Source organism: Pteropus alecto, unplaced genomic scaffold (genome assembly GCF_000325575.1).
Source record: "Pteropus alecto unplaced genomic scaffold, ASM32557v1 scaffold161, whole genome shotgun sequence".
In the NCBI taxonomy this organism is placed as follows: domain Eukaryota; kingdom Metazoa; phylum Chordata; class Mammalia; order Chiroptera; family Pteropodidae; genus Pteropus; species Pteropus alecto.
Genome location: NW_006432943.1, coordinates 3,251,506 through 3,277,018, shown reverse-complemented (window position 1 = coordinate 3,277,018; position 25,513 = coordinate 3,251,506). Strand labels below are relative to the sequence as shown.

Below are 25,513 nucleotides of genomic sequence, written 5' to 3'. Positions count from 1 at the left end.
GCAGGAATTTTGTTTTGTCTGATTTTTCATTTGTCTTACCGAAAGGAACTCTTTTTTCATTCTTGTTGTTTTCTTCTGACATTTCCTTTTTAGGGTACAAACTTCACTCAGACAAAAATCCAAACAGTCCAGCTACTACTATCTGTTTCAGGAAACAGAGACCTGGGTCTGGAGGCTAGGGCTCAGGGCAGGTCCAGCTAGTGAGACCAGACAGACCAATGTACATGTTCATTGAACAATGTAATGTACAGACCAATGGCCATGGAATCTGGGTCATGGAATCATGGATGTGGGTCCAGAGAAAGAAGGCAAGGATACAATCTGTAAGGTTAGGCACGTGAGTCATGTTGGGCATTGGTTGGCAGCTTTGTTTTTGCTGATCTTCCCTTCTTATAAAAGTTCCATGATGGTTGTGGATTCTGGCGACCCAAATGTAAATTCCCCCATAGCAGCGAAAGACACATGAAGGCCCTACACTGTATAGGGATTGTGTCATCTTCTGAATTGAAGGTAAAATATGATTTGCCTTAGTCTTACACTCAAACTAAGGAAATAAAAAAGCCATGCTTAGAACACTCCAGTTCTAGATATTAGGGTTTTGTTTTGTTTTGTTTTGTAAAACTCCAGTGAAAGGGTAAAAAAAAAAACTTTCAAAACTAAGCTCAATCAAAGATTCAGAAGTGAGGTGGTTTGATATAAGAATATTTTGTGACCTGTTCTATAAGTCAAAACAATTAATCAAACAAAAAGGTCTTTGCTGTGTTATATATTAAGAATCTCTTAATTTTTTGAATATGTGGGGAACAATATATGACAAAGAATTTTATATCCTTTGTTATACTTGAGAGTTTTCTTTACAGTTGTGTAGAAAATTCTTATCTTTCCTTTATTCACTCTGCCCTCATTGGGCTCCTTAAGCCAACTACAGGCATAAACTACTTAACTTAAATGTTGTTTATCTCTTTATAATTCAAAATTGTTGCTTAGGCTTCAAAAGAAAGATCCAGAAAATAACGCATTAAAGTGGGTTCAGTTTTTCAGCTTTGTAATAACCTTGTAGTCAGCACACGAACTATATAGATAAATGAAAGAAAATGAAAGAAAATGTGATTCAGCCAATGATTTAGTTTTATATGTGGTAAGGAGGAACTGAACTAGTTTAAAAAGCAGGTTGGAGACTGTGGCCATGAAACCCTGAATGTGCCCGATTTCATCTGGTCTCGGAAGCTAAGCAAGGTTGGGCCTGGTTAGTACTTGGATGGGAGACCACGCAGGAAGACCAGGTGCTGTAGGCATCTAAAAAAAGAAAAAAGAAAAAAAGAAAAGCAGGTTGGATTGAAACAAAACAAAACAAAACAACATTTGGTCCTGTATGGACCATCAAAGAGAAGTGGAGATAAAATGCTAAGAATAGGGAGGGTCCTGACAAGATGGCAGATGGAAGCACCAGAAATCTGTCTTCCTACTAGGACAAGAGTTACACTGGCCAGAAAAGGGAACCTACAGAATGAGAGAAAATATTTGCAAATCATTTATCTGATAAAAGACTAATATTCAGAATATATAGAAAACTCCTAAAACTTAACAAAAAAATTAAACAATCTGATTCAAAAGTCCTTGAGGCAAAGGACTTACATAGACATTTCTCCAAAAGACATATACAAATGGTTAATAAACCCATGAAAAGATGTTCCAAATCACTAATCATCAACGAAACACAAATCAAAACTACAATGAGAGACCATGTCACACCCATTAGGATGGCTATTATCTAAAACAAGACAGAATGTAACAAGTGTTGGTGAGGACGAGGAGAAATCGAAACACCTGTGCACTGTTGATGGGAATGCGAAACAGGACAGCCACTGTGGAAAATAATATGGCAGTTCCTCAAAGAATTAAAAATAGAATTAACACATGATCTATATACTGTGGGTGTATACCCAAGAGAATTGAAAGCAGGGTCTTGAACAGATATTTGGACACCCATGTTCATAGTAGCCTATTCACAATAGCTAAAACGTGGAAGCAACCCAAACTTGTGAATGGATAAACAAAATGTGGTATATACATACAATGGAATATTATTCAGCTTTGCAAAGGAAGGGAATTCTGACATATGTACTATGTAGATGAATTTTGAGGACATCTTACTAAGTGAAATAAGCCAAGAAGCAGCACTGATTAGCTATGTGAGTGGATCATCTTGAAAGGCTACCCTCCAGCTCAAGTAGAACTACCCTAGTTTACACTGCATGAGCAGAGACAGGGTGTTCTCCTCGAAGTCTGAAGTGACTGTTGTTTAAGCCACTAGGGAGCAAAAGGTGTCTGATACATCGTTCACGAGAGGTGGGATGTGTGGATGATCATTCCATACCCTGGAAAGGTGAGGTGAATGCTCTTCTGCTGTTCTTTGCTTTGCCAATTTGTAAATCTTTCACATGTCTCCTTTCCCTCACCCCCAAATTCCTTCGAGGATTTACTGCTTCTTGGCTCTTGCAACTTATTTCTAGTGTGCAGGAGCATTTAAGGGGGGGTGTCGATTTAATTGAGGGTAGTAGTCTTGTATGAGGGGGACAAGCATTTGGAATGTACAGGATAAAGCATAATATCAAGAGTGGGAGAATGAGACTAATAACTACTTTCCCTGAATCAAAGACTTTTTAAAAATAAACCTCCTTATTTATCATAGCTTTCATGTATACACAGGTACAATATATGTTATGATTTTTTAATAAGCTAGATGGAAAACATTATTTTGCTTAATGACAGAATTCCAACCCCTTCCTGTACCTTTGGAGCTGTGGTTCCTAGAACTAGAAAGCTGAGATGAAATATATTGCTCTGCATAAGAAAAGTGTGTGAACTGCACCGCCATGTTCACTGCAGTGTTATTTACAATAGTTAAGACATGGAAACAACCTAAGTGTCTATCAACAGATGAATGGATAAAGAAAATGTTATGCATATATACAATGGAATATTATCGAGGCTTAAACAAGAAGGAAATCCTGCCATTTACAACAACGTGGAGGACCTTGAGGGCATTAAGCTAAGTGAAGTAAGTCTGACAGAGGAAGATAATCACCATATGATCTCACTCATACATGGAATCTAAAACAACACCACACACACACACACACACACACACATGCACACACACACCTGAGCTCATAAATACAGAGAACAGATAGGTAGTTGGCAGTGGAAAAGGGTGGGGAGTGGATAAAATGGGCTAAAGTGGTTAAAAGATACAAATGTCCAGTTATAAAGTAAGTGAGTCCTGGAGATGTAATATACAGCATGGTGGCAATAGTTAATAACATGTATTGCATATTTAAAAGTTAAGAGAGTACATCTTAAAAATTCTCGCCACAAGAAAAAAATTGTAATATGTGTGGTAATGGATGTTAACCAAACTTATTGTGGTAATCATTTTTCTATACATATATATTGAATCATTATGTAGTGCACTTAAAATGAATACAATGTTATATCAATTATATCTAAATAAAAAGGTAATAAAATGCCGCATTAACGGTGGGGGCAGGGGAGAAAGGTGTGTGGAGCTTCTGTGGCTGACTTGCTGCAGGAGAGGACTTCGAGGAGTATAGAAATGTCCAATGGGAATTAATTAGTCTTGTGACAGAAATCCTTTCTCATCTATATAATCTACCGTTAACTCTGCATTGCTCAGCAACGGCTTCCGGGAGCGGATTTACTTTATGGGGCTGTAAAGAAAAGCCAAATGCCAACTGGAGGAAACCATACTTTCTTGGGGTGAGGGACCACGCAGGGTAACACCTGGCCTCCCAGTGGAAGGAAATTCCGAAGTAGTAAAAGCTTTTGACTTGGCGACATTTAAAAAACTTTTTATTCTGAAAATTTTCAAACCTATAAAGGTAGATAGAAAGATAGAATAAAGAATTTTCATCTATCCATCATTCAACTTTGACATTTTGACAACCTTGGGTTCATTTTTAAAAGAAACATATTGTAATTTCCTATGAAGCAGTATTTAAAGACACAAGAATTGTTGTGGAAATTAATTTTTTTAATGGCAGTCATCTTAGAGAATGGTGCTGGAAATATATATATTTTAAAATAAATTGGAAATTAAAAGGTTTTGAAGCCATTTGAAACAATATGATTAGTTGAATTTATAATTAGTTCCTAAGATTTGAGGTGAGATAGCATTTAATAAATGCAGTTTTTCGTTCCAGCATTTTCTTTTACCACCAAGCGAATTTTACCTGTAGAAAATCAGGGGGGAAAAAATGAATGAAATAATTAGGACTTATTAGTTCTATTTTTTTTTTACATTATCTTGTTCCAAATATCAAAACTTCCATTCCACCCCTACACTGCTGCCAAATTGCTACATATTTAAAATCTACATCAAATAATGACCACCTTGTTCAGTACAATCTGTCAGAAATCGTTAAGATTTGGATGAGTCTCTTAGGTTAGGGCCTCAGTTATGCTTCCTAGCTTGAAAGTTGCATTCATTTATTCATCTACAATATTTATTAAGTGCCTACTATGTGTCAGGCACTATTGCTAGGTTCTTGGGTGAACAAACAGAATGCTGTGCAGCTTGCCAGAGTTAACTCCAGTCACCAAATGACAATGAATCATCAAACATGCGAAGGTGAGGGCATTCAAAAGGTAGAGAATCCAAAGAATCTTTTTCATTGACTGCATAACTAGACCAGTCAACTACCACAGTCTAATTCCCTCAGGGCTACTTTGGCATCAAATTCTGAGTCAAGTTGGTAACACAGGCTTTTAAAAAAACATCACTCTTTGGGAAGAGAGACAAAAGTTAATTCTTAGGAAATAGGGTAGAAGGAGGAAAAAGACTAATAAGAGAACTCCCTATCTTGACTCTGCTTGAAAGTGATTTAAGCACTTCAGTCATTGAGGGAAACCATTTAAAACAAGTGGAAGACAAATACTAGGACATGAAAATGGTACTAAAAATGCAACATACTGAAGCATGTTCATCAGAGGACTTTATTTTGTGCTGCACGTGAGAGAGACAGATTGCATTAATGTCAACCAATCATACACATTAATGCATCACCCTGATCAAACACACTCTCAAAAACCTCTTGGGAGATAAGAGTTTTATGGAGAAGAGTCATTTCCATGTGAAATTTACAAATCCATGGGGACTGGCAGGAAGAGATTGAAAGACAAGACTGAGTAAGCCATTGCCCTTTTGCCTGAGAGAAACAGAAAGAACTGAAATTTAAAATGTGATCAAGAGAGCTTAGGAAACTAGGTAAATAAATAGCTGGCCAACTTTGATAATACAACCATCAAAAAGTCTAATTATTTTTCATATTGGGTGTTTCGGAAATTTTGGATAACTAGGTAAATTGTCCAGACTTAATTTATAGAGACTAAAATAGCTTTCCACCACTTTGGAAAATAAATTATTATTTTAATATTGTGGTGTTGACAAGAACATACAACTAAGTACATTACACAGCCACACTGAGATCTGGGCTTAAGTCAGTGTCCAGTCAAACACATACCTCTTCTACCTTAAATCATGGTGTAGTTAAGATAGACATAATTGACATGTCGCATGTTTATTTGGTACATCACATGACCACTCCTACTGTGGCAGACATCCTACAAAAATCACAAAATTCTTTCCTATCCAACCAGGCTTAGTCCTTTTAACCCAGATTCTAGGCTGGCAATTAAAAATCATTTGCCCTCCATTTGTTAAGGTATCTTGGAGAAAGTACCAAGGAAATAAAAGATGTTTTTGGAATTTGTTTCAATATTCATAAATTAAAGAATTTCCACCACATACCAAGCATCTCTTTTAGAAAGCATTCATTTCTTTTCTTTTCTCGATATCTCTCTTGAGTTGACAAAGGGCGCAGGAAGGGAAAAAACACAACCATAGGAAATCACCGCAAATAGATCCCTGTTAAAAAACAGACAAATGAATCAACATGTAGCCTATAAATATAGTCACACAATTTCTTGCATTTGTATAACTTTTCAAACCTCTTTAAAATGTACATTTTACGTCACTTGTTTATCATGAGAATTCTCTGATAGTATCCCCATTTTTCTGATGACTCAGAGAAACTGAATGATTCGCTAAGATCATAAAACAAATTGGTGTAGTGCTTGGTCTTTCTCTTCTCAAGCCGGCGCCCTTTTCATCATATTACATCATCTCAAATCATCTGCAGTTTACAGCTATAGTCCCAGCCCTCTATTGCCTGTTCTGAAATGGTTCCCTTTAAAGCCAGTTGTGTAATGCACCAATTTTCTATAGTTTGTGAGTAGTGCCAGACCAGGCCTCATCTTGTATCCCTCTAGCCATTTTCATTGGCATCTCTTATGTTTGTTCTGTAAGGGAGGAGGCCCAGAGTAAGAGAGGGACATGCAAATTATGGGGAAAAGAAGAAAGAAGAGATGAATAGTGTTTGGAAAAGCCACGCAATGTGCTACTTTGCAAAGTTTTGAGGGCCCTCTCCCTGGAAGAATCCGGGTGAACCCTTGAAGGTGAAGAATCCTGGAAGAACCCTTGAAGGGAATCTTGCTCTGAGTAGGAGGCACTGGCTGCTCCAAGGGGTCTAGTCTGACAACCAGGTTCTATGACTATGTGTCTTGATGGACTAAATAATTTTGAACTCCGTTTTTTAATTGCACTAATTTTTTTTAAAGCATTGAGCAAATACAATTCCCAATTTACAGTGTAAGCAGAGAGAGAAAGAAAGAGAGAAGCAGAGAGAGAGAGAGAGAGAGAGAGAGAGAGAGTTATAAGGGTTAGGAGCACCTATATGTTGAGATTATGAGTGATTTATTTTTCATGAACTTTTTTATTGCTACTGTGATTTTGATTCTCATCTAAAAGAGTAAGCATGTGGGACAACGAATGGACAAATGAATAGCAATGTTAAAAGTCTTCTAACATTGTGACTCTCATCAGATAGAGAAATGGATGACCTTAGAAATCATCTTGCACAACTTCCTCATGACAGAAAACCAATGCCACCAAATGACTCATCAGAGTCAAAAAGTTAGCTATTGCTTGAGTTGTTCCCAGAACCTTTACTTCCAGAATCCAGCTAAGTGCCTTTTCCCCTATACCATTTTAGGGTCAGGGACCACTTTGAGAAACCCACCTCACACTCATATACATAACTACATACACGTGACACTTTGCATAGTTTCAGAAAGTTCATGGTGTAGTCACAGAGTTAGGAATCTCTGTGTGATATGCAGTTGTATGAGTAGCATATATGAGAGAAGCAGGGTGTGTTGAGAAAATCGGGTACTGAGCAAGCACATGGGAACAATGAAGCCAGGGCCCTGAACACACCCTGGCCTTGAGAAAACAGTCACATCATTTCCCGAGATAACAACGGAAATAGTAATTATTTATTGAGAACTTATCACTTGCCAAGCCCTGTGCTAAGTAAGCCCTTTCCATGCATTATTTTATGTGATTCTTAGGATACCACCATAGCAAAGGTAACATTTTTACCTCTTTATCGGTGAAGGGGCTGAGTCTTAGGTAGTTTAATAACTTGTGCTCAGTCACACGGAAGCGAGTGAGGTAGAGGTTAAATTTCAAGAACAAGTATCTATCGTGTAACTTCTTTGTTTAAAAGATTTAATGGCTTCCTCAAAGGAAAAGCTGAAGTTCTTATAATGGTCTGTAAGGCCCTTGCCAATGCTCTGACATCATCTTCTTTTATCCTCTACCCCCCACTCTATTCCTGCCCTCTCCCCATTGTTTCTATAACATTTCAGGTAAGCTCTACTTTAAAGCCTTGATTCTAGATCTTTCCTCTACCTGGACCTTCCCCAGGTGGGTCATGCGCTCATCCTTTTGGGTCTTTACTTTCTGACTGAGGTCTTTCCTGATAGCCGTATTTAAAAGTAGAAACTTAAACACTCTCTTCTTCCTCCTTGTTTTATTTTTCTCTGTAGCACTTATCATCATCCTATATGTTATATTTTTCCTTAGTTATGTTATAGCTATCTTCTCCCAGTAGAGTGTAAGCTCTATCATTGGCAACAATCATAGTAATAATTGATTCAGTGAATAATCTTCAATGGATGTTAGAACTAGTGGGTAAAGGTTTGATGAGAAACAGGATAGTTATATCTCCTTACAAGGTCCTTATCCATTATAAAAGGGAAAATAGCAACTTTATAGTGGAGAATTTTGGCAGACACTAAGCAAGTAATCAAAGTTAACGTCACCCGTATGTGATAAATTGATGTCATGTGCTTCCTGCTATGATGCATGGCAAACAGCATAGCTCCTGTGGAGTTTCTGCCAAAATGTACAACCAAGTCTAATCATGAGGACATGTTTGATAAACCAAGGTGAAGGACTGTCTACAGAATAACTGATCTGTGTTCATTAAAAAAAAAGGAAGACAAGGAAAGACTGGGAAACTGTTTCATATTGTAGGAGACTAAAGAGGCATGACAACTGAACACGTGTGATCCCAGATTAATTTTATTTTCCTCTAAAGAATGGTATTGGGATAATTGGTAAAGTTTAAATTAAGATCCATAGATTAGCTAATAGTATTATATCAATGTTAAATTCCTGATTTTGATAATTATATCATAGCTATATAAGAAAATGTCCTTGTTTTTAAGAAACACACTGAAGTAGAGGTAACAGCACATTATTTGTAATTTACTCTCAAATGATTCAGAAAAAAATAGAACAGATAGAGGAAAGAGAAAACAAAGCAAGTGTGGCAAATTTTTAATATTTGGGGAATCTGGGCAAAGAGTATTCAGGAAGTCTTTGAACCATTTTTGCAACTTTTAAGTCTGAAATTATGTTTAAAAGAGAAAAGAAGGTAAGCTCCAGGAAGACAGAGATTTTGATTTCCTCGCTTCGATTGCCAATGTGTCTCTAGTATCTGCCATAGTAAGTGGCGCGGGTACGTACTCAATAAATCCCCATTGAGTGAATGAACACCATCTTACGATTTAACAAGGTTCTGGGTGCTCAGTAGTTCATTTTTAATCAATCAATGAACACTGGCTTGAATTACCAATGAGGCAAACGTGCCAGCTCAATGAGGCAAATGTGCCGGTATTTTTACCAAGGCTTTTTGAAAAACTGTCCCCTACCCTGAAGATTTGAAGGGTCCTGTCTGACTCTGAATAAAACCAGGAGAAGGGCTAAGGGCTCTGTGCTGACCTCCACCCCTCACCTACTCACCTCCAAGAACTTTTTCAGAGATATATCTATTGGATCAATAAAAGATTTTATTACTAATATATTCCAAACTATAGATAGCTGCACTTCAAAAGTAGGATGATGGTAAGGAAAAGACTAGGTCAAGCCATGAAAGTGAGGAGGGCAGTCGTGGAGATCCAGTCAGACTGAAGAGAAGCCCTTGGGTGTCTGGGCTACCACCTGGTGGTGGACTCGTGGGCAACTCACCGGGATGCCATATCGGGTTCGATACATGGTTCTCATGGCGACACTTGCTCCACAGAGACAGCATTCATTCATGTCAGAGGCAATCTGACATGAAAGGCAGAGGGGAAAGAAAGTCCCACAGATGCCTGTTACAGAGAAACCACACAGAGACATTAGTCAAAGTCATCATGGTTTCCACTAAATCACACCACTTTCAAACAGATGCTCACTCAGAAAACGGCCTTAATGGACCATCTGAGAAAACAATGTGGTCACCTGACTCTTTAGGTCTTGCTTCTGGATCCTACTGTCTGGAAGTTGGGAAAAATTTGCATGTCATTACATCAGGTCAGATTTAATTGGAAAAGCTTCTGCCTTGTCAATCTGAGCATGTCTAAATTATCTTTCTTCCCTGCCCTTGTTCACAAATTTGGATCATGCTTGCATAGGAAGTTTGTGCTGTCAGGATGTCTGAGAAGCTCTTTGAAAACTATGGGAGGATGTTTAGGGTCGGAAAAGGCTGAGTGGAGAAATCTTTCGGGCCAAATGGAAAAAAGGAATAGAGAATAGATTCCTGATAGCTGTTCAGGCAAAAAGTAGAACCCTGTTATCAATATGAGGATGGAAGCAAGTAAGTTAAAGGATACTGGTATCAAACGTTTAAAAAGCTTACTGCAATTTCTCTTTAAAAATTCTGCATAAGACAAAAAAGGGCTTACAAAAATGGCAACAAACAGGAAACTGTTCTCAAACATGTTGAGTTCAAGCCTATTTCGAAAAGCTCTGGGATAGAGTTTTGATATGGCTGTACCCTAGATAAGATAAGAAGAAGGTCCCAGTTTTTGATTTATTTTTTTGAGGAAAAAGTATCCTCAAAGAACTTGGACCTTCCATCATATACAAAGAAAGGAGGCTGTTTTCTCAAAGACATTGGAAAGATGAGCTGCACAGAGTGTCTGCAGCTCACATAGCAATAGACTCGGAAATAAGAAAAATTTTCTCACACAAAAGTGTATTTGGTTGTGTAGAAGAATGAGAAGTCAGTGAAATTAAAAACCTACAGTGCTTCCTGAAATGGAACTGCCACGAGAGTATCACTGAAAGCAGGAAAAAACAATCAGCACTGCAGGAAAAGAGAGACATAAATAGAAGACTGGAGGAACATGTCAAGAACATGTGAAATTTTAAAAGAAATGATTGATCTAGACAAGGATTACAAACTCAAGGCCAGGTAGGTAAAATAAGTGAGTGAAATAGGTTGGAAAAAACACAAAATAAACAGTAGTGGATGACGGATGTAAATACGACAAACTGCAGGGTGACTATCCTTTTTAATGGGGTCGGCTAATATACTCAGCAGCAGCTGACCTCTGCCACTTGAGAAGGAGGACTCATCTTTTCTGATTTTCCAAATTTTCAGGAAAAGCTAGAAATCTAGGTTGGAAAGTTAGATTTTTATGTGAAATTGATTTTTAGATATTTCCTTCTATATTAAAATTAATACATCAAGGGGTCTCATTATGTACAGGACAAATAAAACATATCGGTGGCTAAATTCAACCATATGCTTCCAGCTTATGACTTTTGAGTTAGACAGTAAAACGTGGAAATCAATGAGAGGATGAATAAACAATTTTTATTATGTTACTAATCTGCATTACTACTAGTAGCCAAGGAGAAAGCAATTACTATGTGTACTTACAAACCCCTATGTTAGCACAGCAGTCAAATGGGCCAGTTTGCCAGTCACTAGCCCTCACTCCACTTGCACCATGTGTTGGCTGCGAAACAACTGGATTCATTTTTAAGGATAAGTTCAAAAGAACACTGCCTGTGAAAATAAAGCCAAAAAAGTATTAAACACCTAACTGTATTGGTTGGATATCATGTAGATCCTAGCCGCGAAGACATTTCATCACACCTCTCCTGATTAGGGATGCTCATATCCCACCAACTTAGCATAACAGTTTTAAGTTGTCGCTATTTGGGAATTAAATACGTAAAGAAAGAGATGAAGGTTCCTTTTTCAGATTTTTCTGTTTCTTTTTCTTTTTTATTTATTTTGCACCTTTTGTTGTTTTCAAGACAACCATCCTAAAAATGTCTATCTTGCATTTGAAGTGTTTCTATTTAATGGCAATTGTGATCAATTTTTACAAAGCTATTCCACAGACATTATTTAAATTGCTCCTTGAGAGGACTCTGTGAGACAGAGTTCTTTACTTTTCTATAAAATTGATATTAAAACAGACACTTCTCGCTAATGTCAACATTCACTGTGTAATTATTAGTGGTATCCTGATAACTGAAGTTTTCATAGAAGACCTAGGTTACTTAAAGAAAAAAAATTTTCACATTTCCTTTGGTGAAAGCGTCGGGTCAGAATATAAAAAAATAGGCTTCAATGTCGCACAGAAAAAAACCAGTGGTTGCAAAACCACTAGGAAATAGTATCCTTTGAAGTGGCACCTATACTTGTCTTATTTCATCCAGGGATGAAGTCTCATGAGCTCCTACTCAATCAGAACTCTCAAGAGAGAAAATGTGTTTGGTTTCACAACTACCATCGTTAAAATTTTCTTCTTTACTACTTTAAATTTTCTTCTTTGCTCTGTAGTCTTGTTCCTGCTCACTTCTAGCACTTTCCATGACCAGTTGCAAGGCAACTGCTGTGTCCCCCACCCCATTATCCCTCCGCTTTGCTGCCTTTGGTTTTTCTCCGCTGTGATGCCAGGGAAGGCCCCAATCAAAGATTCTATCGTAGGGCTTTCTTCTTCTGGCCATGCACTAGCTTCATCCTTAGTGCTTGGTGAAAAAGCCAGATTCTCGCTTCTGATTCACTAGCCTGGGGTGGAACCTGGGTGTGTAAAATTTTAAGAGGTAATTCTGATACAGCTGGCTCAGGCAACCACTGTTTACATGTTATTTCATTCTTCTTCAGTCCTTCCTAATTCCTCTTCTTAACTTTTCACTGTGCCCTGCTTCTCCTTTTCTGGGTCGATTGTCTAATCTGAGATCTGTGGCTGTTATCAGCTGATTCTTCCCAATAGCTGAATCTCTGCAAAGAGGAACGGAAGTTCTCTGAAATGATACAAGCCAAGGCAGTTTGAACTGCCCTGGAAAGGTGTCTCTAATACTTGCTATCAAGAACTCGCTTTATGACACAAAGGGACAACCACCTAGATTGAGAAGGCTAGTAATTATGGTCAAATCATGCCAGAAATCATGTTTGGAGTTGCAAAGAGTAGGTAAATATTTAAGTAGAATCTGATAGTCTTTCTCTCTGCTTAATTGGGAGGGTAATGCTATCTTTGCCGGCAATGCAGGAAAACATATGGCTATGTGGTAGAGCCGGTAGTGTTAACGGACAGGCTAAAGAAGTGAAGGGTTGACCAGGGGACTCCTTCGACAGTCCCTGGCATACAGAAGACATGCCAATAGAATATTGTTGAGAGAATGAATTAGCAAAAAGGCAATGGTTAAAAGTCATGAGAATGGATATAGTATTGCCTTGCCTAATCAAGTGAATTTAAACTTGTGCAGGATAGGGCACAAACTTTTCGGTTTTTGTATAGAAGTATTTTGCAATTCTGGTTATAATGGGGTTTTGTTAATTAAAATCTTCTACATAGCAGATATTTTCCACTGGTTTCTGTCTACAGACAATTTTGTCTTAGAAAACCACTGTCATGTTGATAGCTAACATTTGTGGTATAATTTCTAAAATACAATAGAAAACCTGCTTATAAATAACAAATGTTCCTTTTATTTTTCAAACTTTAGTGTGGGTAAGAATCACCTTAGGGGCTTATTAAGAATGACACGTCCCTGGAAATTTGGATTCAATAGGTCTGGAAAGGGATTGAGGAATCGGTATGTTTAATAAGTGTTTCCTAAGGGAGAGGGGTTGATAAAAAAAAAAGTGAGAGTGGTGAAGGGGACCACGACAGTATTATTGTCTAATCTGACTGCTTTTAAATATAAGTTGTATTTTTTTCAACTCTTTTCCCAAATACTGATTTCTCTGAGAACCAAATCCAAGTAGGACAAGAAGAGAAATGCATAATTCACTCGACATCTGTATATCTGGCAAGCCTGGCTTCATTTTGCTATTGGGTATAGCTACAAAGCCAGATAGACTGGAACAGAAATTTAAATGAGAAGGAGAAACTAAGAAAAGAACTCACTAGGTGGGAATTTCCAGTAGTAAAATGAAAAACCTAAAACTGCAGAGACATTTGCTTATCCCCAGAAGGACAGGTATAACCCAAAGAGGAAGTGATAGTATTTAATTACAGTCAAAATAAGTTTGTACTGAGAATGTCCTTGGCTCCCTGGGAGGTATAAGGGAAGCATCTTATCCAGGGTCCTGAGCAGAAGCTCAAGCATATGCTCCAGGAACAAATCCTCCCCATTCCACCCTTCCCCCAACCCCTGCAAACAAGCAGACCTAGAATTATCATCTGGTTCTACAGAAGTTGAGAAATCTGATTGGGGGTCATAGGATTCTTGTCTGGGCAGAGAAAGTAGAGCATTCTAGGCCTGGAAATAGTGTGAGGAAATGCCTAGGGGAAAGAAAGACAGGGGAATGCATGAGGAACAGTAGACAGAAGCTTTTTGTAGCAGGAGGTAGGGTCGAAGCGTAGGGGGCAATGGGTGGCTAAGTGCATATCAACAGCTCATTCCTACACCCACAGCAGACATTACTAATTGATACCTGAACATGGGATCTTACATATGATTTATCTAATTGATCTCAGAACATAAGATTTATCTCCACTGGACGTATCTTAGAATCCTAGACAGGACAGTTTATAGGATGCTACTACCATTTGCTCAAAGTTAGCACATGATGTGAATTCAATCTACTATCCAAGAAACAGTTGCAAATAAAAAGAAGTTGTACACGTAATTTGTTGTTAGACATCGGATGTTATGGATATACCTCTAACCTCAAGGGTGAATTGTCCATTATCTTTTAAAAATATACTGGGAAAATCAGAAAAGAAAAATAAACGGAAAACTCCTGCTGCTACTGCTGCTGCTGTGTGTACACAATTAAAGAAGGAAAAATGTACCAGTGAGGCTATATGCTTAAAAACAATGCTATAGGGGAAAAAAACCAGTAGAGCCAATCGCAATGAGTTTAGCTAATATATCGAAATGAAAAAATCATACTGCAGTTCTTTTCAAGAGAACCCTAAAGCTAAAAATTACTTGGGCAAAGATTATATCTTAAATATTGTTTCAGTGCTTCATAATTATTTGCACTGGACACATATACTAGTTGTCTTGAGTATGTTGGAGTAAGGATAATATTTGCTGGTTTTATGTAAAGAAAAAAAATACTAGTGAATAAGTTTTGAGAATAGGAAGCTCTAAAATAAATCCAGGATTGGGAGTATGCTGCAATTGCTATATATGCAAATCACATGTATCCTAATATTACTCTATATCTGTTAATTCAATTAATTCAGTTCCTAATCTAACATAGACTCATGCCACTTGCTTTTAAATCCCTAAATTCCCTTTCTTAAAGTAAACTATTTAGAAGTATATTTTAAAAACACACTACAATGTATCAATGTATACATGTATTTATTTATAGAATTTGCACTTCTGTGTATTGTGGATAGATCTATACTGGGGGGCAATAGAGATCAGTGGTTCTTAAATTATAATGTGCACAGGACTAACCTAGGTGTCTTTTTAGCATGCAGATTCTGAATCAGTAGGTCGAGGGGAGACTTGAGACTTGCTTTTTTTTTTTTTTATAACAAACTCCCAGGTTGTACCAATGCTGCAGGTGTCTGGCCCACACTCTGACTAACCAGAGTCCAGGTCATAATTAGGAACCATGGAAACAAACGAACCTGGGTTCAAATCTATTTTCCACCCTTTGAGTGTCTTTGGACAAGTAAACTAACTTCTCTTGAGCCTCAGTTTTGACGCCTTTAAAATAAGTATACTCTGACTTTTCTCACTGGGTTGTTGTATTAACGTGATGAGACTATGTCTACTTAGTACTGTGTCTCCTCTATGTCAATGACCTGACACGTGCACTGTTGTGTCTATTTTAAACTAAATGTTGCTAAGTGGCAGGGCCTATGCCTGATTTATTGCTATGGAAAAATGCCTGGGAGCACAGCACCCAGAAGGCAAATGACAGTGGTAATAAGATGACCAATGGGTTAAGAATCAGAAGACTTTTGGATTTTAGTCATTGCTAGTTTTTGGGAAGGTCAGATATCTCAAGTATGTGAAGACTCTTTTTTTTTTTAATGCCTACAGCACCTAGTCTTCCTAGGTGATCTCCCATCCAAGTACTAACCAGGCCCAACCCTGCTAAGCTTCCGAGATCAGATATCGAGCTTGTTCAGGGTGGCATGGCCGTAGACTATGGACCGTGGCTCCGCTGGGGCGCGAACCCAGGACCTTCTGCGTGTAAAGCAGACGTGCCAACCGCTACACTATGGAACCACATCCGTGAAGACATTTTGAAAATTGCAAATCATCACATACATGAGAGAGAGTCCAAGTGCCAGTGAATGATGATGGAAAAAAACCTCAGTGTGGTATGCTGCCAGTATGACAATGGCTTACACTTGTATAAAGCATTATACTCTTCGAAGTGTCTTCATGTTTAATTTCTAGTTAACATTGATATCTATTTAATATTCACAGTAGACTAGAACACTCAAGGAATTAAGGCTGATAAGACTTTTTTTTACTGCAGAGAAGAAAACGGAGGCAAAGAGGTTAAGTGCCAAGACCAAGGAAAAAAAATCATGATCTCCTGTCCAATCTCTTTAATTTACAAATGAAAAAAAGTCTTTGAGGCTAGTCTCAAAGACTGAGTGTTGGTGCCTTGTCCTCTTATTAGTCTCTTCAGGGAAAGGACACAGAGAGCACCTCACAAGAAATGCCACAGAACCAAAGGATGAGAAAGTGAAGGAAGCAACACAATCTAGTGGTTAAGATCACGGACTCTGGCCATATGCTCCAGCTTTCCCAGTGACTAGCTATATTACTTTGAACAAGAGATTTCACCTCTCTGCCTCAGTTTCCTCATCTATGAAATGAAGATATTAACAGTATCTAGCTTATAAAGGAGGATTAAATGAGTTAATATTTGAAGAGCCCTTAAAGTAGTGCCTGCCATAAGTTAAGTGCTTTATAAATATTAGTTAAATAAAAGAGGGTACTTGGCGCTAGAGGGAAACATCATACTACCTCTTCCTCCGCTCTCACCCCATACCCACTTCCTTTTCACTCTCTTAGATATTGTAAGACATGGGTAGTTCTTGTACAAGACTACAGAAGACAGGGAAGGAAGCAGAAAAGAAATCACATGTCCAAAGTGACAGAGTGGCAGGGTTGGGATGTGAATTCAGTCCTATGGGACTCCAAAGCCTTTATTCTTCTTTCCACTGAACTCCACCAATCAAGAATTACAATTCTTGGCTCAAAGAAAGGAGCGAAAGGTAAGCATTTTCCCAGAGTGTCCTTCTTCAGGTAAATTTTGGGACTACTGGAAGGTAGAGTTTGTGACCAACTTTGCTTTCCTCTTATGTATTAATTTATGTCTGTCTGTCTGTCTGTTTGTATGTATACGTATTTTTAATATCTTGAATCCAATCACTCAAAAACTTGTCCTAGAGTTCCACAGTCGAGGTTTAGATAACTCGTTCTCAACCAGAGGACATTTTAACTCCCAGGGGACATTTGGCAATTTCTGGAGACATTTTGGTTTTCACAACTGGGGATTGTGTGCTATTGTGATATAGTGGGCAGAAGCCAGAGATGTTGCCAAACATCCTGCAAACAACAGAACGGCCCCCACAATAATGGATTTTCTAGCCCCAAATGTCAACAGTGCTGACATGAGAAACTGTGGTTTCAAGAACATCAAGAGCATCATGAAACATGAGCATCGGGAAGGATTCTAAAGGCTGTCATTCAATTTCCGAGAAGATGCAAAAGTTGTGTCTACAAAAGACCTGACAAACAGTCCTTGTGAGGAATGAAAACTAACACATTACTTCTTAGTTCAAAAATATTCAAAATGCAGGCGCTGGATCTCAAGAATCATTACATCACCCCAGGCTCCCCATGGATCTGTTCACATCCTGTTCTGAAATTTCTCTTCTGTGTGGCAAGTCCAGTTAGGTCCCCTGACCCCACCTCCAAATGTGCCTCTTTTCTCTTCCTTCTGTTTACTGTTCCTATGTTGACAGTTTACCCTAGCCAGTTCTACTACTTTATTTCTCTTTAAGTAAATTTCTAATTGAAGTACTATATAAATACATACATACACATTAAAGTGCAGAATCATAAGCATGATTGATGAATTTTCACAAAGTGATCAGTTCTTGTAACCACAACCTGATTCAAGAGCTAGAATATTACTAACACACAGAAGCCCTCCTTCCCCTCCTTTGGTGCCTAACTCTCACCCAAACGCAACCTCTGTGCAGTCATCTAACACCAGAGGCTCTCTTTGCCTGTGATTGAGCCTTATATACATATTGAATTATGTGCATCATTTATTTTTCTGTGTCTGGCTTCTTTTGCTCAAAATTACTACTGTGAGATTCAACTATGTTAGGTTTAGCAAAAATTCATTCATTCCTATTGCCATATAATATTCTATTATATAGATATATCACAATTTATTCATCCATGCTACCATTGTTTTGCTTTCAGTTTGGACAATTATGACTAGCATAGTGCTGCTATGAATATTCTTGTACATGTATTCAGGTGGACTATGTATGTATTTCTGTTATGTCTATACTTAGGAGTAAAATTGCTGGGTCCCGGGGTTAGTAGATAGTGCTAAACAGTGTTCTGAAGTGGTGGTACCAATTTACACTCCCATTAGTAATGTATGAGAGTTTCAGTTGCTCCATATCCTTGCCAATACTTGGTAATGCCAACATTTTTTTATTATGCACAGGTTGCTAAAGAACCTGAGAAGCAAGAGCTTAGGTTTAAGATCGAGAAAAAGAGAAATTATGGTTAAATGATTAACCATAAATGATTAACTAAATACCAGATTTAGTTAAATATGAATAAGTATGTCTCATGCAATATTGAGACATACTTACACTAAAAAATTATTCAGTCTTTATTTGAAATTCAAATTTCACTGGACATTCTGTATCTTACCTGGAGGGTTGGGGGAATGACTTTAGTATTAGATGCCAATGCGGGAACAGTGCACGTTTACAGGAATGGGCAGTGGTGGAAAGGAGGCAAAACCAATGCGGCTTCTTTACCAGGAAGCCCTTTTTCCGTTCTTCAGATAGTGATCAGAGGCCAAAGGATACTAATGTTAGCAATGATTGATTTATACCTAAATTCTTGTAAGAGTTATTTCCTCTGGGAATACACAATTGTTAATTCATAGATAAAGGAAGGAAAATTGAAATTTTCTGAACTATTTCTACTGTCAGTTTCCATGTCAAGCAATCTTATACATGCTAACAGATTCTAGCTTCATAATCTTTTCTGTTATTGTGAAATCTCATTCTTGAAGAAGTAAAGCAGCTCAGTCAAGTTCAAAGCCAGGTGAACTATAGTCAAAGCACACGCTCTTCTATTCTGCCAAGTCCTCTACTTTTTCGGAAAGAGTTTTATTGACTAGCCCAGGTCCTGCATAGCTCTCTCTTTCTCTTAATACTCTTTTCTCATTTAGAAAAAAAAAAGTGCAGCTCACTGCTAGTGTTCATTTAACATCATGCATAGGAATGCTACGTTTTCTAGGATTTGACATTTTCAGCGATCGAGAATTACTATATTTTGTAAATGGAAATACCATTACTAAAAACAGAATGCTAAAAATAGGACGATGTCCTTTGTTTCCAAAGATTATCGAGATACCAGAGTCATGAGAAAATAATAATAAAAGCGAGATATTTTGTGGCAAACTTTGGCAGTGAGGTTAGGACTGTAATCCACGAGTTATCTCAGGGTCAACGCTGCCGCCACAAGAGCCACTGGCGAGTATTCTTAGGGCAAACAAGAAAAGGGTTAAGCCGTCTGGGCTATCCTGATGGAATCAGGCGAAACTGCTGACTATGGCTCGTCTTACGCTTCTCAGGACTTTTACTTCCTTCTGTTTTCATCTCTTCCTTTTTCTTCTGTCTACCTCTTCCATTTTTGGGTTGCGTATAAAAAAATGAAGTCAACTGAATAGACTATATAGATATAGATGTGAATCACAAGCAGGAATTATGGACAAAGGAGCTACTGCATTCATTGTCCCTTTGTCTTGTCAATCATTAGTACCTGAGTCGTACTAAAAAAAAAAAAAGCACTGGAGCAGGTCCATTAGAGGAGAATAATGCACAGACTGCTGGGTCATTTTTTCCACTTTGACCCAATCTTCCCCAAAGTACATTACCCTATAATAAATTCTGTTCTATTCAGTGAAGTTACCTGCTTTGTCAGTCTTAAGCTACCTTCTCATTACAGTGGCCATTACACCTTTGCCCCAACTCCGGACAGGAGGCCCTGCTTTTTATTTTTTTTTAATTTTTTTTAATCACTTTGAGCTGCTTCTCCAGTACCCAAAACCCCATCACAAACCTGGATCTTTTAGTCTTCGGTCTGAGTATGCATCTGCAGCCAGCTGTCCCCCTCCACATCCTCAGCACCTCTGCGTCTCATACAGAAATCTGCAGTCTCTGTATCATACTTAGGTTCTTCCTAGTGTACCACTTATGTTGTAGACCATCCTAAAATATCCCTCTTCAGCGTAAGAGTTATTTTGATCTGATTATTTTGAGAAACGGCAGACATAGGAGGAACTCTGAAAACAGAGTAGAAGTTACCTTTTAAGGGAAGTTTACACTTATAAAAGAAACCTCCATTTGTCAGGATGTCTCCCTCTCTGTAACACCAGGAGGAGAAGGATAACTCTAACTCTCAAGAAATTCTTATCAGTGGACAAGAAGCCAACTGCAATAGGCAGAACAAAACTTACTTTTGTTTACCTGGTCACTTCCCCATAACTAGCCTTTTCCACACCTTCTCTTTTACCTGCAGCTAGAGATGGTATTTAAGCCTGAATTCTAAGCTATCTCTGAGAGTTAGTTATTTCCCTGGGTATCGTCTATGTTTATGAGATATACATGTTAATAAACTTCTGTTTGTTTCTTCTCTTATTAATCTGATTTTGGTTACAGGGGCCCCAGCCAAGAGTCTAGAAGGGTAGAGGGAAAATTACTTTTCCTCCCCTATTATGTCATTTTTGAAATTTTAGCTAAAATGATGAAAATTCTCAGTTGTAAAGATATTTAAAAATGATTAGGCATTCTTGAAGGTATGGCATTTCCTAATTTAAGAGAAATGATTTCTATAAATAATATGTCACTCCCGAAACATTTTTCCTCGTGTTAAAAATGGTGTTCATGCCTGATAATGTTTAAATGAGAAACTCTCTGGGGAGTATTTGTATTTTTGATAGCGCAAGCCTGAGTATTTTTCTGACACTAGAAAAGTCTAGTAATCTTTTCATTAAAAAATAAAAGGCACTTTGTTCAATTTGAGGTGAGGGAGGAGATAAATAGTACATGATAAATTAGGTCCTTCTTTATCTCCATTGTCATTCTACCAATACTAATCTCTGGTGAACTAATTAATTAAGCTTTTTCTCTACCTTTATCTTATAATTTGTTAAACTGGGTCAGGAATATATGTTTCCATGAGAAGACTACCTTTTCACACCCAAACCGTTTAGACTCGATCTCAGAAGCTCTTTAAAACATGACCCATCCTACTTTTCCAGTCCTTGATTACCATTTTCTTCCCTTATTGGTCGGGCCAAATTCCTTATCACTCCGCAGACATTTTCTCTAAACTGTTTCTGCTGCGAGTTCCTGCCTCCTGTTCCCCTAACTATGTGTTGACATTTCACCGAAAATACCGCCTTCTCCATGAAACCATTGCTAATCCTCCAAATTGGATTGGCCTCTCTCCCACTAGGCAACAGGAATTTTTCAACTCCGTTGTATGGGACCACCATCATGGATGTGGTCCATTGTTGACTGAAATGTTATGTGACACATGACTGTACTAACTTCAGGTATGAGATTTAGATATACACATTCTAAGTACTTATATTTTCTTTCTTTCTTTTTGACGTGTCAGCCACTTTTTCTGGGGGCAGTTTACTGGGCTTCATCATCTTTGTGTCCCCCAAGTATAATGGCCTGCACTAGCTTAGAAAATACTAAGCCCTTGATGGGGCTCAGGACATGCCACTGCAAAATGTGACACCTTGGCATGCTGAATATCTTAAGCTGAAAGAGTCTGAGAAAAAAGCAGAGGCATCTCTCCCCTTACCCTTCTTCTCTGAAAACAGGAGATAAATTTCTTTGTTAAAGGCATCCTTATACCAGCAAGAAGGGAGACATCATTATCACCAGAGATAGGAAATTCAGGGCTGAAAATAAGCAAATCTTAGTGGTACCATTTAGTACCACTGTGGCAAAACGCCTTCTTGTGTCAATTCTTCACAAATTTGTTTCTTTGCCTAAAAGGTATAACAGCTTCCTGCCCTGATTACTTCTTTAGGTCTTCATTCTCTTATGAAGGCTCCTATACACATGTGAAAATTTAATAAAATTCGTGTGCTTTTAGGTGTCAATCTGTCTTTGTCCATTTAATTTTCAGACTCAGGCAGGGACCCAAACAGAGGTGAGGAAAACTTTTCTTCCCCTATGCTTAATACCAGTTTATTTATTCATTTATACCAGTGATTTTTAATCAGGGGTAATTTTTTTCCCCCCAGAGGACATCTAGCAATGTCTGGTGACATTTTGGTTGTCAAAGCTTGGAGTAGGTGAGGGAAGGAGAACTACTATGGCCTCTAGTAGGTAGAGGCCAAGGATGCCTCTCCTCACTTTCTGCCCCAACTCCTCCCCCAACTACCTGCCCATTCCAATAAGGAATTTGTCCTAATAGCATCAAGGCTGAGAAACTGATTCATACTGTCATCTTGTTCTTAAAATTTGAGCAGTTTACAAATTTTCATATATAGTCATAAGATATGAAATGAAAAATAAAGAAATCAGGCACAGAGAAAATAAAGCCTAGAGCACTTTTAGTGCATGCCTTAAGGTTTCCGTACAGTGTCAGATTAGACTCTGGGCTACAAATTAGACTCTGAACTTCCTACCTAGCAAAGCAAAGAGGGTACAAAAACATTTAGGAGATTGACCATGTCCATAAAATAAAAACAGATTGAGATCCAGAGAAATTTATCATCAAGGTCCTCAAAAAAAAAAAAAAAAAAAGATAAGTGACATGGAATGGTCAAGGCTTTTAACAGTTTTTCTACAATAAATAGAACAGTGACTTTCCCGATCCTATTTCCTAATTTAGGGTAAAGCACAAGGCTGGAGTAGAATCACTGAAAGCAATCTATGAGAAGCTAAAACAATCCTTTCTAAGTACTTACCTCTCTGATAATCAGGGATGATTCAAGATTAAAAATCAAGTTATTTAGATTATTCAGAGACACACCTGGATGAATATTCGTTGACATTCCTCCATGAATAATATTTCCACCAGCTGGAGTTTGATAATAACTGGACAGCAGTGAGGCTGGATTAGAAGTCTTTGACAAGAACTAGAGTTCAGATTCCCTACTAGGGCTGCTTATTATACATAAGAGCAGGTATGCAGAAGGAAAGATGTATAAGGCAAATGCACAGTTATAAAAATAAAAATATATAACTAGGTCAACACACCTGAATGGAAGGCCACCCTAGTAACTAGAGCTAGTTAAAGGCTATCCTAATTCAACATGGAGATAAGCTAAAGGCATACCTGCAGGAAAGCCTGAATTTCCCCCAGAAACCAGTTCTGGGACTGCTTTAGCAGGTGACCAGTGGGAAAATTTAGAAAAAAGAATTAGCCAACACAAGATACAACAGATATTTAAACAATCCATTTAAAACAAGCTGATAGTGTTTTGTTAAGTAGTACATCTTGTGTAGGCACTAATGAATTATATTTAATGAACAAAAAATCCCAAGCTCTACACCACAGACCCTGGAAAACTTTTATATTATATGTTCCCAAAACCTACCCAGTGTCACAATAAAAGAATGTGGTAAAATACATGGAATCTAATTTTAATTATATGTAACTTCCTGGTCAGTGCTACAGAGATAAAAGAATTGCAATATGGAAAGTTAGATACTGTAATGAATTCACCTTTGCAAAATACCAACAACTTGGCTCCATTTGAATTCTGATCCATTGGTCTGGTGGTAGGGGGTTAGTGGCCTTGGAATTAATATTTTAATAGTTTACTTCCAGGTAAACTAAGCACAGCCTTAAGACACCGATAAAGCTGGGGCAATAAAGTAAAATAAAAGAAAGAAAATTGTGGAAAAATATTTAGCCTCCCTCCCCAAATAATTGTAATCCTGAGGGAAATAACTGTAATTATATTGGACTCCTTTACACTTACTTATTTATAGAGGGGTGTGAATCAGTAGCACACATATGCATTTAAGGCCTCTAAAGTCATCTTTCTGGTTTTCGTTATATTTTAAGATCATCTGTTTTCAGGTCCCTTGCCTCTACCGGAGTCTGAATTCCATGGGTGCTGGCCGTTCATTTTTTTTATCCTAACATAGTGCCTGGAATGAAGTAGATACTCAGTGGGTATTAAAAAAAAAAAAAAAAAGAATGGACAAATGCACCAATACAGAAACTGTAGGTTTCCAATACAGTTTTGGAGTCTCTAGGCTAGATATCCAGACATCTCAACTACCACCTCTCAAACCCACCTCCCTTTTATCAACCATCTTTAACAAATGTGTTCACCTTAGGAAACTGGAAGTTAAAGGGAGGAAAAAAATTTATTTTTTCCCTTTTATTTAAATCATGCAAATGAGAAAAGCTAATTATTCTCTCAACAATGAAAACACTGAGAAGTTCCTTGGAAATATTGCTGATAATAAAAGGACTACAAATCAAGAAAAGATAACAAGTGATCAGATCATGATGGTTTCAAAAAATTGTTTTTGTTATATAAAAACAAATACATTTAAAATTAGCTTCTGACAATAAATAAGACCTCAAAATCACTGACACAGAAATTGTGGCCCCCCCCTACTAGCAAAACCAATTCCAACAGCGAATCTTGAAACCAATTACAAAACAAGAAAAAATTTTCTGGAAGGAATTTAGAATATTCTATTTAAACACACCAGTCTTGATGGTGATAACAATAATTTCTTCTTTAATGATGATGAACATTTTTTCTCTTAAAAATGTATCTTCTAGTGGCATATCTTAAAAAAAAAGTCATGATATATATACACAGACTTTTAAGAATCACTACTGCCAAATTTATTTTAAAAGACAATCGCATGTTACAGACATGTAAGTTTTTAAAAGATTTACCTAGATTAATACCTAGGTATTAATGCCTTGGCTTGTGTTAGTTACACGATAAGATTTTATTGGCTCTATAATTTATTATTTTTAAAAATATTTCCTTTTAAACAAAAGATTTGTAACACAGAAAAGGCATTCTGTATTGCAAAAATACTCACCACAGAAAGGTTAACTGCAAGATTGCAGGCTGGGTAAACCTTGAGTAGGCTCAGGAACACTGAATAGCTTTGCTGCTTCAGCCTAGGGTTATAATCAGCAAGGGTGGGGTTGGGGGGTGGAGAAAGTTAGGAGGTAGGACTAGAGGGAAGAAATCTGGCCAGGGTTGTCTTTATTTTCTAGGGGACTAGTGGTTTTTTTATTTAAGTAAGTAGACACTGCATTTTTTCTCATTGCATGTATTTTATGTGACATTTGTCTGACACCATTTTTCTCTTATTCAGCAACATTTATTAACGACTGGGTAACAACACATTTTATGAAGGTCCAAGACTTGTTTATTTGGTTAGTTAGAATTTCTATAGTTCATTTACCTTCTATGGCATTTAAGGATCTTGAAATGTATTTTAAAATAAGAACTGGCCAGCTAGGCTTGGGCCTCAAAAATGCTAAAGAGATATTGAGCCTTCTTCTTGCTAGGTCATTGGGACTTCTGTT

The 25,513-nt window shown here is 37.6% G+C and overlaps 1 protein-coding gene and 2 pseudogenes across 1 annotated transcript; 1 reads left to right on the top strand and 2 right to left on the bottom strand.

The window, feature by feature from the left end:
* Positions 1-1,176: 1,176 nt before the first annotated feature.
* LOC112476417 lies at positions 1,177-1,295 on the top strand (annotated as a pseudogene).
* Positions 1,296-4,142: 2,847 nt separating this feature from the next.
* Positions 4,143-25,067, bottom strand: PLAC8 (placenta specific 8). The gene is made up of 5 exons (XM_015586064.1): positions 25,018-25,067; positions 11,139-11,267; positions 9,458-9,582; positions 5,831-5,947; positions 4,143-4,253 (listed from the first exon to the last, which is right to left on the bottom strand). Exons 2-4 carry the CDS (start codon positions 11,236-11,238, stop codon positions 5,843-5,845), a joined length of 330 nt encoding a protein of 109 aa, XP_015441550.1. The 5' UTR covers positions 11,239-11,267; positions 25,018-25,067; the 3' UTR covers positions 4,143-4,253; positions 5,831-5,842.
* LOC112476342 lies at positions 15,719-15,834 on the bottom strand (annotated as a pseudogene).
* Positions 25,068-25,513: the final 446 nt, after the last annotated feature.